The sequence below is a fragment of the Pteropus alecto genome, unplaced genomic scaffold (assembly GCF_000325575.1).
Source record: "Pteropus alecto unplaced genomic scaffold, ASM32557v1 scaffold237, whole genome shotgun sequence".
NCBI lineage: Eukaryota > Metazoa > Chordata > Mammalia > Chiroptera > Pteropodidae > Pteropus > Pteropus alecto.
Genome location: NW_006440624.1, coordinates 2,206,397 through 2,222,662, shown reverse-complemented (window position 1 = coordinate 2,222,662; position 16,266 = coordinate 2,206,397). Strand labels below are relative to the sequence as shown.

The window sequence follows — 16,266 nt, the reverse complement described above, 5'->3', positions numbered from 1 at the left end:
TTTCAGAATGGGAACCATTCTTGAAAAATAGCAGTCCAGAACCATTATATTAGATTCTTTTTATTTTTTATTAATTTCAGCACAGAGAAAGCAGGCAAAATGTTTAAAGAAATTTGTATTCTTTCGACACCAAACAGAAGAAAAAAAAGTTGAATAAGCTCTGGGTCTTCATTTCTCTATCTCTTATTCTCAGGGTGAGCTGAAAAAACAAAAGGACAAATATAAGTACTGTTTGTAGAATGGCGTGTGCTTTTCAGGTCTATTTCAGTGAAGGCCAAATTGCTTAGACTGTCTTTCTGCACTTTCCACCAATGAAAATAATTCAAGCTTGCCCTAGACTTGTGGCAGCTAAATTCTTCTGTTGAGCTAAGGGAAAGGACACCCCAATAAGTACTATAAAGTCATCTCTTCATCACTGATGTCATCAGAATCCTCAGGCTTCAAAGTCACGGCTTTCATCATCATGCCTCAAAGTCATTTCCTTAACACCTATTTCTTACCTAAGTTAATTACAAACAAACAAGGTGTCTTCTTCAAGTTAGAACTTTAAGAAGAAAATCTTGTCATTTAGTACTAAAACAAATCATTTTTGAAATTACCAAATTTCCAGAGATGCAAAGTTGCTTTCTTGCCTAAATGCACAATAAGGTGGGTCTACCATACTCTCCGATGAAATGAATGTGTTATTAGGTTGAATTTTATAAAATCATTGTCATTCACCACTTTTTAACCTACAAAAATGTACTTTCATATCGTCCAGCCTACTACCTGAAGTATCCCACTGTTGAGCTATTGCTTAGTTGAATGGTTCTCTCTACAGTGTCTGTCACATTAGGTCAGAACAGAACCATGATTAACTATCAAGCTCTGGTTTGAATTTTTAATTGTAGCTCCAACTCTCACTAGCTGGGTGATCCTTGGGTAAATTCTTTAACCTATGCATTGATCTGAGCCTTCATTTTCTCATCTGAAAAAAGAGAATAATAATGGAACTCAACTCAAGCAACTATTTTGAGAATTAAATAAGTTAATACATATAAGGAGCTTAGAACAGTGGTTGTCACTGGTTTATATGGCTCTTAGCAAATGCTCGATCTTTGCTATTTTAATAATAACTATTACAATTACTTTTTAAAGAAAAATCCAGAGCATAGTTACCTGAGATGCTTGTGATTGTGTTATTTTTAGGCAAGGGTAGCTTGACTTGAAGCAACAAGTTTTGGACCCTGAATAAAAAAGAAATGACAGATTTGGGGAAAATATTAGCATCACTATTAGAAAAAGAATTAACATTTATACAGCAATTGGTGATTACAAAGTAATTTTATATGCATTACATTCTTTAATTCCAGCTTAGTACTAGAATCTCTAGAAGGAAACTTACTGAAATCCATTGCCCCAACGGAATAAAAATGATTGTCAAGTCATAGGAGAAAAATGTTAAATGATTCAGACACTTAAATATAAACTTCCTTACTAACCTGTAAGATTAGATTCAATCAAATCACAAACTATCACTTTTAAAGAAAATAGTTAAATAAGTTAATATTTTGGTTTAATGATTGCCTCTACCAAAAGATTTCAGAACTTCCAAATATTTCTATCTATATTCATAAATATTACAACCTTGGAAACAGAACAAACATTACAAACATTTAATAATATGCTCCAGTGCAGCATACAAGAGCTATTTAAGTCATCCTGTGAGACAACTGTATGTAAAATAAGATTCCTGTCCCACATGTACGGAGTATCTTTCAGGTACTTAAGCCCCTAAGCCCTAGCTTCATCAAACGCAACAGCAAAGGAAATTAGACATATTAAAATGAAGACAACTACAGCACCTCCTCAGCAAAGCAGGCTTCTTTGTCATCAGCTGTGCAGCACTTCTCTATAAAAGCTGAGAAATTTCCCATAACAGTTTTCAGTTGTTCATCAGCTGCTTTGGGCTTGTGTTTCAACAGCTCAACAAGTGCACTGCATTTGAATTAAAAAAAAAAAAAAAACAGGAAAAAGTTTACTCACATACAAAAAGAAAATGGAGATAGTGAAGACAGTAGCTCTGTTGTTTGAGATTGTAAGCCTTGGAGTCAGTTAACTCTGACCTTGATACCCAGGCTTACCACTATAAACTTCAATATTCTCATTTGCATATGAGGAAAATAAAATCTACCTCCATTGGATTGGTGGAAGGATCAAATGAAATCATCAGTGTAAACTGCTCAACATCTGTAGTGTCAATAAATCTCAACCAATCAATCTCTTTTCAGTTAAATCTTTGGAAAAGATTACATAATTGCATTTATAAATTATTTAGATTTTGGGAGTTACACCATATTAAAGTTTATAGCAATTTAAGAGCTAGAAATGATGCTTAAGAGCTTAATTATCTTGGACTCCATTTAAAAGTTTCTAATATGAGAATTACATTTGGTCTTTGAAAGTGGGCAATAAGACTATCCAAACTCATGGGAGCTGGTGGTTCTCTTTTATTGACATCTGCTGAGGATAGTGCTAGAAAGAGTCATATGGGCGCAGTAGGTTTTACAATATTGCTCTTATGTCTATGGCTACAATCGGAACACACCAGAGATGATAACAACTTGACGTTGCATTTCTAACCCCTTGTGACAGTAGTAGGGAGTCAAGCCACAGAACTTGAATTTTTAGATTCACTAAGAAAACAAAAACTTATCCATTTTATTATTGACACTTTCATCACCTTAATAAGCCAATACTTAAATACGCTTTCTAAGGAATATAATAATCACACTGTTTCAGAAAAAGTTACTCATTTCAATTTACAGTTCTCTCTATCAAGATTATGAATGCATGCAATAATGAAATACTTACGTTTGTGTCTTGAGGTGTTTCTCATGGTCAGGAAGTGTGCATACATCTGCATGAAAGGTGAATGTTTCAGCATTAAATTCTTTGGGGACGTATGTTTCATCGGCTTCCAGAGAAGAAAAGCATGGTCGTCTGTTCACCAAGGAGTCTGTGCAGCATTTGGTAATTTTGTCACTCACTGGTGTCTTCTCGTGCAACACACACAATCGGTTCAGGACCAATGACAGCTAAAGAACAGTGAGGAGAACAGAAATTCAAAAGAAGCATAATTAAAAGTTTTCCATGAAATCCTACTTTCCTATGGACCAAAAAAAAAAAAAAAGAAATGTTGAATTTTAACTAGCAACATTGAATCCAAGGTTGATTTGAGACAGTGATTTGCTTATGTTTAGAACTACAGATATAAGGGACATGTAAAAGTCTTTTCTTTTTTAAATATGTCTAAATGAGAATTAAATATTCTCATTTGAGAGAATAAATGATTAAAATAATATAATTTGAATTGAGTCCTAAGATATGTGTTGGAGTGGGGAGGAAACAGTCTTATACTGACACATTAAGGGAAAAATCCCAAAGGAAGTGAAAATATTTTTAAATGACAGAATGAAACATTGAAACTTCATGGAATTTTTTCAAAACAATTTATCATCTTTGGAATCTTATCTAAATCCTCATTCTGATGGTCAGGATAATATAAGTGACCAAGTCTTGGCAACCACTACCACACACACGCACATACACGTGTGCACACGCACATGCACACGTTATTTCACTCCTGCTTCTGAAAGCTAGCTTTGTCTTTATCCAAAGGCAAAAAATTCATCATTATTAACTTATTGTATTTTAAAAGACTCACATAGTCTTCAGCACAAGCCATTCTTTTGGATTCAGGAAGTGTACAACACTTGTTGCCCATGTTTGCTAGTTCTTTTGAGATTACCAGAAGAGTTGGAGTTGACACTTGGGGCATTTTCTTGGTGTAACGAATAATGAGCCTATAACAAAATAGTCCATATTTTTTCAGCCAGGCAAGAAACTGTTTGTTTGTTTTTTCCCTAACATAGTAGGTAAAGCAGAAAACACTTAGCCAAAATTAATTTAAATGATTTTCCATTCATAAAATTATCTCTATCTCTAAGTTGGTGGAGTAGTTTGGGGGAAGACCTGATCCTGAACAACCAGTTAAGCCTAAATTCGAGTTCCTGTATAATCTTAGGTAAGTGACTTATTATAGTTCAGAGACATTAATATATTTATCAATTTCTTTTTTCTTTTAATAAACCCACTGAGAACTTAATGTATATCAGCACTGTGCTAAATTTGAAAGATATGGATGAATTTCCTCATCTACAAAATTGTAGAAATATACTTGACTCAATAAGGACAATGCAAGATTAAAAGAAATAAAATATGCAATCAACATGGCGTGGTATCTAGGATGTAAAAATCATTTACTAAGAATGCCAAACACCACTGAAAGTCAATGTATGACTGTAATTTACTTAAGAGAACATACTTATTCATTGTTCTTATCCCTAGCACCCACAGTTAGAAGAGTGTTGCTAGGTATATTTTGAACAATAAATATCTACCTAATGATGTGTCCCTTATTATCTTTACCTCCCTTGATAAGACTTTATTAGATCAGGACATTAGTCTATCAACTTATATATTACAGTACTTCTTGAGCTACTGCTATTCGAGGCCAACTATTTCCTGTTCTGTAAAGCATTGCTGTCTTTTGTTTGCTCCAAAAGTATTTCTTAACCTTCAAAAGGTATCCCAAGATTTGGTATTTTCCTTCCCAGTCTCAAGAGGCTAATTTTTCAAACTGCACTCAAATATAAGCTTCTTCGTCCCATCCCATCACCTGTTTTATCTCTCCTTCTCCAGTCTTTCTAGATGTAGAGGGATTAGAGATATATACTGTATTTGTATGATTAAAAGCTCTGTAACAGGTGGTCTCTATATTAAGTCTTAAGTAATTACAGGTCAACCAAGAAAAAAATTAGTTAGTAAATAAAATACATACGCATTTTGGAAGCCATATGCTCCAAGGTTTTCAAAAAGTTCACAGTTTCGTTTCATTAACTTCTGAGGCTCATCCACAAGAGGTTGAAGTTCATCAAACTGAAAGGTAAAAGAATTGCATGTATAGGATTCTACCAGAGGACCATTTGCGGGTTGTTTTTAACCCCTATAGACAGAATGAGATCCTTCTTCCTTTCTGCGCAAAGCCATATAAATAGATCTTTGATGTCAAATCTATTACAATATATCCAAACTCCATAGTATAAGTGATTAATATTCAGACTCTGGAGTATAACTGCTAGTGTTTGAGCCAGGCCATCTGACTCACTTCCTAGTTATGCAACTTTACTTCTAATTGCCAAGTTTTAGAAACCTCACTTCTAAGATAGAGATAAAAACTGTACTCACCTCAGAGAATTGCTCTGTAAATTGCATGAGCTAATGAAACTAAAACATATGCCTGGAACATCTCAGTAAATGATAGCTATGATTGTATTATTATTATTAAGCCAACTCTTTAGTTGGATCCTGAGTTCTCTGAAATAAGAGATTTTATCTTGGTCACAGGTTCCAGTGTGTTGTCTGGCACATAGCAGGTTCTCGGTAGAAGAAAGAATGACTTTCCTCTAATTCTAAAGCTTCGAAACCACTATGTATGTTAAAAGTGCTAAATATCCTAAACATGCTAAAATCCTATTTTAGCACAGCTAAGTTTACTAAAAATCCTTCAAAACAGATTTCCTCTCCTTACTTAATTTCTTGTAAAACTATTCCTAAACCTTCTCAAAATATTTTGAAAATATTCTAAATGAATAGATTTCACAACCTCCCTTAAGATACTAATTCTCGATAGCTGATAAGTCTTGGAATCATATTAACTATATGTCTAAGTTAAATCTCTTTTACATTTAAATTCGCTTTATCTTATTTTGTTCTCAGGAGTATAAAAAAGAGAAAAGACATGGTCAAGATTTCATGGAATTAGAAATTGCTCTTTTCAGATCTTTTCCTCTAGACTATTCTGTTTTATTAGCCATTCTATTAAAAGCTATTTTTCCCTAAAATGTTTAAGAGCACAGAATCTAAACCATCTCAATAAAATATCTAAATTGTAATATATAACATCTTCCATTCTTGCATTATTTTTCTTTCTTGTTATTGAAATCACCAAAAGTTACATTTTTTATTCCTTCAAGAAACCTACCACTTTGGAATAGCACGCATGAGCATCATCAGTGGCACAGCACCTCTCCAGTGTAGCTTCATATCCCTTGGCAATCCTCAATAGCAATGAGACAGCGTATTCTGGATGCCTTCTTGAGTATTCATACAAAAACCTAATTAAGATGAAAATAAAATAGATTTAGTTGGACAAATAATCAAGAAATCACATAACTAACCACAAAGTAGTATATCCCTAAAGTCTCAATTTGACTAAACTGCATGCAGTAAAGCTTGGAGGCTAAGGGCTTGGGGTTCAGAGTAAAGCTACCTTTATTCAAATCCTGGCTTTGCCACTTATTCTATTATATCGTCTTAGGCAATTTATTAAAACTTTCATAGCTTTAGTTTCCCCCTCTTTAGAATGGGGATAATAATAGTATCTATTTCAATAGTATCTATTTCAACTATCTAAGGTAGTTGTGAGAAATACATGACATAACCTATGCATAACACACACTGTCTAGCACATATTAAATGTTTGATGACTTTTGTTATTATTATGTATATTTTGTTTGATTTAGACTATATCTCAAAAAAGTTGTGCTAGATAAACAAAGATATATTCTTAAATTCTTCTTTTTCCTCTCTGTATGAGTGAAATCTTGAAGGGTTCACAATTTTATGAAATATTATTTAGTGCACAGAATACTATTATAATCCAAGAATAAAAATGCAAAGTTTATCACCAAACTTACTATACATACAATCATTTATTTTGTCACTTAATTGTATGCTGCCTTGTCATGCTACTGGACTTCGGTATTTTCAAACAAATATAAAGCACTTGGTAGCAGACTCAATACATCTCCTTATACTTCTTTGCTGCCATCAGATAGGTACATGTATGATAGATAGATAGATAGATAGATAGATAGATAGATAGATAGATACAGAGATATAAAAATGTATTACATATATTCACACATGTATGTTAAGTTTAAGATATAATCTTTGAATGAATAAATAAATAGGTATATAATTTATACATACATAATGATTCTAGAGGTATTTCCAGAAATATCCCTAAAGAGTAAGAAATGAGCGTTGGGTAAAAGTAGAAAGTTTACTTATTACTTTGTACTCTTCTCTATTGACTGAGCTTTTGCCATGAACAAGTTATTATTTCGTGACAATTTTTTATAACTAATTAATTTTTTCCAAAAAGTGTAAAGCCTCGGAGAGGAAAGGATAAAAAAGCATTGTAGGCAACACGGAAACAGAAACAACTCTAAAGGAAAGCCTAGAATAACTCCCAAATCCTCAGACCATATAAAGGCTATGAAAAGATGATCCCTCATCCACTTACGTGCCCAGGAAGACGTCTTTTGCTTCCTTATAGTTTTTGCAAACGTCTTTATCTTCAACAAAATCAGTAGTTATTGAGGGCAGATCATTAGGCAAATCATCATTTTCCAACTCAGAAATGCAATGGGATTTTTCCAACAGAGGCTTATCACAGCATTCCTTCAGCTTACTGGAGAATGAATCTTGATTGTCACACACATACTTGGCAAGATCTTCCTATAAGCAGTTGATAAAAATTGTTCAACATAAATTGACATCTCTACACTTTCCCACTTTCTCTTCAGATTTTTATTATGATAGCAGAACACCTCTATTGTATTCTAAGACCATACACATACCAACCTGCCTTCTGTGAACATTTTTGTCTGTGCTCCTAAACCTGGAGACTTCAGATAGAACTACTAAAACATTTCCACTTGATTAAAATACTACTCAGTAACAGGGACCCCTATCAGTTATTTATTAATTTTATATCTCTATTGTTAAGGTATTCAATTTTTTTATTAAAACCCAGTACTGTTTTTCCAGACATTCCTTTAAATTAAGTGCAGGCATTTTGAAACCAAAAAACTAAATAAAGAATGTGAGTTTTGAAAAATATAGTCAAGATTACAGTCACAGGCCCTGTTTACACATGTAAAATATCTGCCTTAAATTTTCCAGAGTGTTCTGAGAAATTAGGATTCTGGTATTTTGTCATATATTTCAGTTTGGGGAAAAGAGATATCATGCTAAATATTTTTCTGTTTAACACAGAGAGTTAATTAAGGTAAACTATAGAGGGAAAAATTACATAATTTCCAAAGGTCTCTTTAGGTACTAGCTCTTCCTCAACTCTATCCACCTCTCCCAAAAAACTTAGAAATCTGCCTTTGTAGCTATTCTACTTCAGTTTAAGTCTTTGTTCTCACTTAGAATATGACTAAAAAGGATTAAAAATTAGTAAATGTGTTTATCAAATCATTTAGTGAATGAGATAGCTAGGTTTACAAAACACACACACACACACACACACACACACACAACTCAGGGAAAGGATTGAGCAGATTAGGCATAGAAGACAATTTCGATTCACTGTCAGTTGTCACCTATTACACTAAACAAATCCATTCTACCAACTAAAGCACGTAAGTTACCAAAAAGGATACTGAGGATTCCTTACCCTGTCATCTGCACATTCAAGCAGGTCACCATGGCAGCATTCCTTGTGGATTTTGCTAAGATCTGTCACCAACTTGGAAAGGTCCATAAAATCAGCCTTGGGAAATCTCTGGCTCAGGCGAGCTATGCTCCTAAAAAGAAAATTCCCCCATTAAAACTTCATAAACATGCAATATTTTATGTGGAAACACTAGGAAAGTAGTACTCATAACAAGAAAATTCAGGACAAAATAACATAGAAATAATTTGTAAAATTTATTAGTTCTCGTTTACTGCTAGTTCTGAACCGAGTTATCTTAGGAAGAAATATTTCCATAGGGCAGAATTAACCATTATAAGAGTGTGTGGTGGATAGAAAGAAGTCCAGTGATTCATAAAGTCATAAATCAAAGAAAAATTCTAAAAGAGGAGGCATACTAAGAAGCATCATGTTTGGAGTCCTATCTGACTTCCAGATCTGACTTTGTTGCATGTTAGCAGTGTGATCCCGGGTAAATTACTTAGACAACCTGAGCTTCAGTCCCTAAAGAGTCACAACAGCCTGGAAAATCAAAAGATTGTTGTGAGGATTAAATTAGGTAATACATATGAAAGCATTTTATAAACTGGAAAGTGCCATACAAACTCCAGTTATTTTTTTACCAATTAAAATTCATTCTTCCTGACTTTCTGAAGGACTCTGATAAGAGAAATTTCATAACCTCTGCAAAATTAGGGAGTTTGATTAAGAGTACAATTACCAAGAAATTTATTCAGCATAATCTCTAAGCCCCAGGACAAGATATAAAAGGTTGATATTCACATGCTTTCACAAATAATTTCAGAGTTGCCTAAATCTGATAAAAGCTACTTACTTCTTCCCCAAACCAATCACAGCCTATTTAACTGTGTATTGTTTCACATTGGGGTTGTTTTATTTATTTGGTTGGTTGTTGGTGGTATATAGATGGTAGAGGTGACAGGCAAAGATAGTTCAAATGACAGTCTTTAGAGATTTTGCAAAATGTCTATTCATTTTACCCTCTGTTTGTTTTGATTAATTGTTGACTAGCAAGTGAGGGATGGGGGTGGGGGGTTGAGTTCTTGGCTCAGATAATGAAGGATACTCCTAGTACCAACTAAGTAATATAAAAATAGAGACCTAGGCAAACAAGAAATTAAGAACAAAGCTGAAGCTATGAGAAAAATGAGAAGTAATCCTGATGGCTGAATTTAATGATCAGAACATAAAAGGACAAGTAGACACTTCCAAGTAATTGCAGAGGGCAGGGTGAATTAAAAATAAATAAAAGACCTTGAGGACAACTCTATGAAAATAGTGTACCATTAGAATAAGATCCCTAGTCTTTGTAAATAAATAAGAGTTTAAATACCTGTCCTAGAAGGACAAAAATGATATCTTCTAAAATTTTTGACTATTTTGAAAAAATATGATAAAAAAAGGACAAATTGTCATCTATGCTATGATTTTCACTTTTGTTAAATTTCTACCTTTTAGACAACCAAAAAGATGTTTATGAAAGCACTGTGTGAAAAGCCACGTAAATATACAATTTTGTCAACTGAACCATCATCATTTACATTATAAAGTACAAAACTAAATTTAAATTACCATGCTTTGAAAGCTCTCTCTCCAAATTTTTGGATACTGGCACACTTGTGTCTCTGTTTGGCACTTGAAGCCAGTAGTTTCTCCTTCAAAACTTTTGCCTGCAAAAAGAAATCATTTTGAAAATATTTTTTAAAATTCTACATGAAACACACCTTCATAAGTTCAGATGAGACTATGTCAAATTAAATTTTAAAGAGATAATATACACTTAAATTCCCAAGTACTCACTATTGGCAAATAATTATTTTGCTCTCTAAGAAAAGGAAGAATTGGTCTGGTTATAGTGGAAGCCTCCAGCTAGCTAAGAACCAGCATATAGGCATTGCCAGTTAAAAGAGAACTGAAGGGAAAGTTGTAAGAACAGAGTACACTAACATCCCTGGGAATATAATTTTACTGACTTCTTAATTTATGGAACGAATGAAGAAACCCAGGCTACCAGATGCAGTGAAATTCTCCACTTCGAAGTCCCTCCCTAGTAAGGAATTCTCATAGAAAGATAAACAAATCTGTGGCCCTTTGCTGTGCAATTTTACCAATAAGTTTCTGTATTTCACTATAGTGACCAGCACCATGAAAAGAAGAGGAAAATTTAGGCACATACACAGTAATTCCCTTTATCAGATCCACTATGACAAAACTTAAAAGGAGAAAATGAGGATGTCGGAGGACTTCGGAGAGTGTGAAAGATCCTTGGGGTGGATAAGTGTGAGGAAGGCTTTTCGACCAGATCAAGAAGTTTATATCAGAGGCTTAGGTTTCCTAATCTAGCCATAAGGTGCCCCAGATCTGAGGTTTGAGGCCGAACTGGTTCTTTCATTCTTCTAGGACATACCTTTGGTGCCAGGCACGTAGCTTTATCAGCAGCTTGGCAGCATTCTGTTAAAATTGCTTTATATTGTTTAACATAGTAAAGGAGTTCTGGGCCATAAAAGTAAGGATGTCTTCTGGCAACTTCATATAAGTAACTAAATTTTTTAAAAAGAAGAACAGGCCATCATTTTTCTATAGCAAATGGTATTAAGAAACAATCAAAATCAACATTTTCCTCAGAGACTCCAAAACTCGAAGACATCTAATTTACCAGTTAAGCACTATTTGCACAAGATGATCTTGCCTATTTCATTAAGTCAATAAAAAGGTTAAACTTACATATATATAAGTTTATATATATATATAAAAACTATATATACACATATATACACATGTAAAATAGTTATTTATGATATAATATAATTGACTAAAATAAGGTTAATTCTGAGAATAACTAAATATATCTTCATAATATTTTAATACATGTCAATCTCAATTTTTATACAGATCATATTCTGTTTCAATGAATTCTAAAAAATCTTTGATAAAATTTTTATCGTGTAAAATTTTATAGTGTCAAGTATTACCTCTTTGAAAACTGTCATTAGAAAAGTTTTCTAAGTCTTCTTTAAAAAGAACAGTTTTCTAAGTCTTCATTAGAAAAGCTTCTAACTCTTAATGTTGAAAACATTTTTATTATAGTAATCATTGATTGAGTTGACCTATTCATAATTTTGAAGCATAAAAATCTGATTACTTACTTTTCCAAGAACTTATTATTATTTTCTTGAAAGGCAGTGCACAAAGCTTCGGGCTCTGGTTTCACTACTGGTGGGAGGTTTGGGTCATCATCTTTGTGTTTCAGGAAGCATTCATTTCTCTCAGGATCTTGTTTTTCACAGCAGTCAGCCAATTCACCATAGGTCTCACGAAGAGAAGCAACTGTACACAATTTATCTCCAAAAAGAGTATGCTAAATGGAAGACAGAAAGCTTCAAACTGGTAGGCAATATTTTATTTTCTTTACACATGAGGAATAGTATTAAAAATGTAATACTCTGGTTAGAAATATCTTGTTTAGAAAATCATATAAAAATTCACTTTTTTCTCAGATTTAGAGAGTTTTCCTTGATTTGAAAAACTATGTTTAATTTTTTAAGAATTAACTGATACTATTTGTTATAGTGGATAAAACAGAAAAGCAAAAAAGACAGTCAATGGCTTTAAGGAATGAGCATTACTCTAATTTCCACCTGAGGCTAAAGACTAGAAGAGCAATCGCAATAGAAAAATTAAGCGAAAATAGTCCTGTAAGTATCAGGTGAATTCCCATTAGGGAGGAAAAGATTCAGATGGTTTCTCAATTGATCTACTTTGTGAGACATCCAACTTTTTGGTAGATACCATTCAAAAACTGAAGAGTAACACAATTTACTATATATTAATTGTTATTGCATTAAAATATAGATCTCTTTGTTCTAGAAATATTTGCCTCAAAGAACATTCCATTAAATTAATCCTGTCCATCCTCATTAATATTTATTATAAAAGTAATTGTAACTCCAGGGAAAATAAACTGCTCAAGACAGAATTTATTAATTTTCAAAAAATTCTTTTTTAAAAATTCATATTTAGAGCCATGACATTGTGTGGAGTTAAAGTACTGATTCTGGCTTGATGAAGAGATACATATAAAGAAATATAAGAGCAGAAAAGACTTCAGTGATAAATAAAAAATTGACATGCCTCCAGAAAGTATATATAAATCAAATGGCAAAAGAAACATTATCCTCTCCTTGCATTAAAGACCTTTCTGAAAATACCAAAAGCTCAAAGTCCTTTAAAAGAAATGAATACCTCGATATATTATTGAATGTAAAAATATGACTATCCCTAAAATGAGGAAAATATAGCTGTACTATTACTATACCCAGGTAAGAAAATCAGCACAAAAATCAGTTGAGCATTTTCTGAAGATTAAAAAACATGCTATTACTATTAGCCTCTATGGAAAGAAATCAAACTTTAGATTCTAAAAAGAGACTTTTACAAACAGAAAATTTCCATTTAAATACGGTATGCCATCGTGTGTGGTCTCAATAAAGAAATGTTTTTAGTCCATTATATACATGTACCATATCTTCTTTACCCAATCATCTATTGAAGGCCACTTTGGTTGTTTCCATGTCTTGGCACCATGAATAATGCTGCAATGAACATTGGGGTGCATATATCTTTACGGATAAATGTTTTCAAATTTGGGGGGTAAATATCCAGAAGAGAGATTGCTGGATTATATGATAGTTCTATATTTAATTTTTTGTGGACCCTTCATACTGTTTTGCATAGTGGCTGTATCAATTTACATTTCCACCAGCTGTGTATAAGGGTTCCTTTTTCCCCACAACCTCTCCAACACTTGTTATTACTTGTCTTGTTGATTATAGCCATTCTAACAGGTGTGAGATAGTATCTCATTGTGGTTTTGATTTGCATTTCCCTAATAGCTAGTGAAGTTGAGCATCTTTTCATGCCATAAGAGATGAAATACTGCCATTTGCGACAACGTGGATTAATACTGAGATAATCATGCTAAGTGAAATAAGTCAAACATAAAAAATTGAGAACCATATGATTTCACTTCTATGTATGATATCAAACTGAAAGCAACAAACAAAAAAGACAAAAAAAAATTTATGAACATAGAAAACAGTTTAGTGGTTACCAGAAGGAAAGGGAGTGGGAGGTAAATAAGGGTAAAGGGAATCAAATATAAGGTGATAGAAGGAGATATGACTTTGGGTAGTGAACACACAAGGCAATAAATATATGATGTATTATTGAAGTGTGCACTTGAAAGCTATATAACTTTATTAATGTCACCTCAGTAAATTTAATAATAAAAAAATGTTTTTAAAAGTATGGGTATAGCTAGAATGTATCATAGGAAAAACGATGGCTCTATCCACTTTTGAGTGTTGCTTACAAATATGGTCATTTCGTAATAACTGAGAAAACTAAAATAGAATTTTTTTCCCTTTGAAATGCTCAGGATTACTTAAAAGAAAAACTAATATTCAAAATCAGAATGTACTTACAAGCGACTTGTCACAATTTGCAGCTGACTCATCAGCAACACATGTTTTTGCAAACTCAGTTACTTCATTTGTTAATTTGCTATGCTCATCAAATGGGCACTGCTGGAGATACTGAGAAAAGGTTATCAGTACCCTGAAACAAAGGACATGGAAAAATTGGTATAATAAAATTTTAGTATAAAGTAGGTTGTTATGTTAGAGAAAACATTGGCTATCAGTATATGTTCTATATTTTATACATCTTATTATTATCCAGAAAGCCTATTCATATCAGCTATTATCTGATGCCTAACCAAGCATATGTGGCTTTCTAAGCAAAGAGAATATGTATTTCCATCATGTTTAAATAAGCGTGTGTGCCTGAGTAGATGCACACATACAGAGCAAGCAAGCATAATGTTTTCTAAATAGATCTAATTGTTAAGACAAGGGGCATTACATAGTCCCTCTGGCTATATAAAACAAGAAACAAAAAACACACGCATACTTCATTTAGTCAGGCTATAGTATGAGATTGACCTTTAAATAATAAACTATTTTCTCATTTTTACTAGATTAAAAAATATTAAAATGCTCTCAAGAAACCACAGATCTATTTGCTAGGGAAAGGAATTTAATCAGTGTGTTGTGAAAGGAACCATATATGAAAGTCTTTCCCATCATCCAGAGCTACACTTTCTAATATGTAGCCATCTGCTACACGTGACTATATAGAGTTAAATAAATTAAAATTAAATATAATTAATTTGTGATCCTCAGGTGCACTTGCCATATGTAAGGTACTCAATAACCACAGGTGGCCAATGAATACCATATTGGACAGCAATGATATAGAATATTTTCTTCAGTGCAGAAAATTCTATAGGACAGTACTGTTTTAGAGTCTGGACTTTGATGACAGGAATGTGAGAACTTCAGAAAACAACCAGTGCTATTAGAACATTAAATTTGACTCCAATATTTTAACTTACAGTTCTCTGAAATGTTCTTCTCCCAAATCATTATACCGATGGGCAATCTCACTCTTGTCTAGAGGGAAAAAAAAGATTTGTTTAAAGTCTGATGAAAACAACTGGTTATGATATTACTTTTTACGTTTCTCTCTATTTGACTTAGGTATTCATTTGCTCCAAAATACTGGGCTCTGATCCCTACAGAAAATCTTAGGATGATGGTGGACTGCTTCTGCTTTTAAACAGGAGAGTTATTCAATACCAATGATAATGTCTGAAAAATCATTAAAATAATTAAGTATTTATAGCTTTTTATACAAATTTTGATAAGCTCTAATGCTCTTAGTATATATTAACAGCTACTGAGAGGACAATCTGAAAGGAAAAATATAAACACACGTTCTATTTATAAGATTAACAACTCAGGTTTTGTTGGTTTTTTTACTACATCAAGGTGCAATGAATAGAGCTTTGAGATTTTGGAGCTATGAATTTTATCTTTAACTATAATCTGTAAAGGTTAAATTAATTTAAGTTCCTTCAGCTGCAAAATAAAATTACACTTACTAAACAATTCTCATCATTTTTTTCATGCAGGATATTAGAAATATATTAATAAGGTAACTTCCTAAGTGTTCACAAATACAAAATACTATGCTAGTCTAGAAATAAATGCTAAAGGAAAACTTTAAAGATGCAGGGTTTACTGAAACTTTCTTTTACTAGGAAAATAAAATAAATTAGAACAATAGAAAAATAGAATTCTTACGTGTATCTCGACGAAACACACCCCTGGAATAAGCAGAGCTGAACAGAAAGAGAAGGGAAATAAAGGTTACCCACTTCATTGTGGCAAAGGCTTGTGGAGTCGAAAGAAGACAAAAAGTAAGATAAATGGAGGGAAATGAGTATTAATATAGTCCTTCAACCAATAATTGTAGATTATTAACTAGACTCATCTTTGTGTTTCTTTGACTCCCAACTGTTTACAAAATTCATAATGTTCTTGCCAAAAAATTGTTTGACTAAATCTCTTGCATATGTTTGCCTTCCTTGTCAATTCATGAAATTATGTAAAACATCTTACCAAATGTTACCTAAGAATTTAAACAATCCGTATCAATTGTTCATTATCATGTTCTTTATCTGTGATTTACCATTTGAACATTTGAGTTTTAAATCTTGACAAAAATTTAGCCAAAGCAATGACTTAGCTTGG

General features: G+C 32.8%; 1 protein-coding gene across 1 annotated transcript; it reads right to left on the bottom strand.

Moving 5' to 3' along the window:
• Positions 1–1,184: 1,184 nt before the first annotated feature.
• Positions 1,185–15,895, bottom strand: ALB (albumin). Its single transcript, XM_006917301.1, has 14 exons — positions 15,817–15,895; positions 15,066–15,123; positions 14,095–14,227; positions 11,758–11,969; positions 11,019–11,151; positions 10,184–10,281; positions 8,573–8,702; positions 7,412–7,626; positions 6,086–6,218; positions 4,883–4,980; positions 3,707–3,845; positions 2,854–3,077; positions 1,845–1,977; positions 1,185–1,226 (listed from the first exon to the last, which is right to left on the bottom strand). The coding sequence occupies exons 1-14, from the start codon at positions 15,893–15,895 to the stop codon at positions 1,185–1,187; spliced, it is 1,827 nt and encodes a 608-aa protein (XP_006917363.1).
• Between the last annotated feature and the right edge of the window lie 371 nt (positions 15,896–16,266).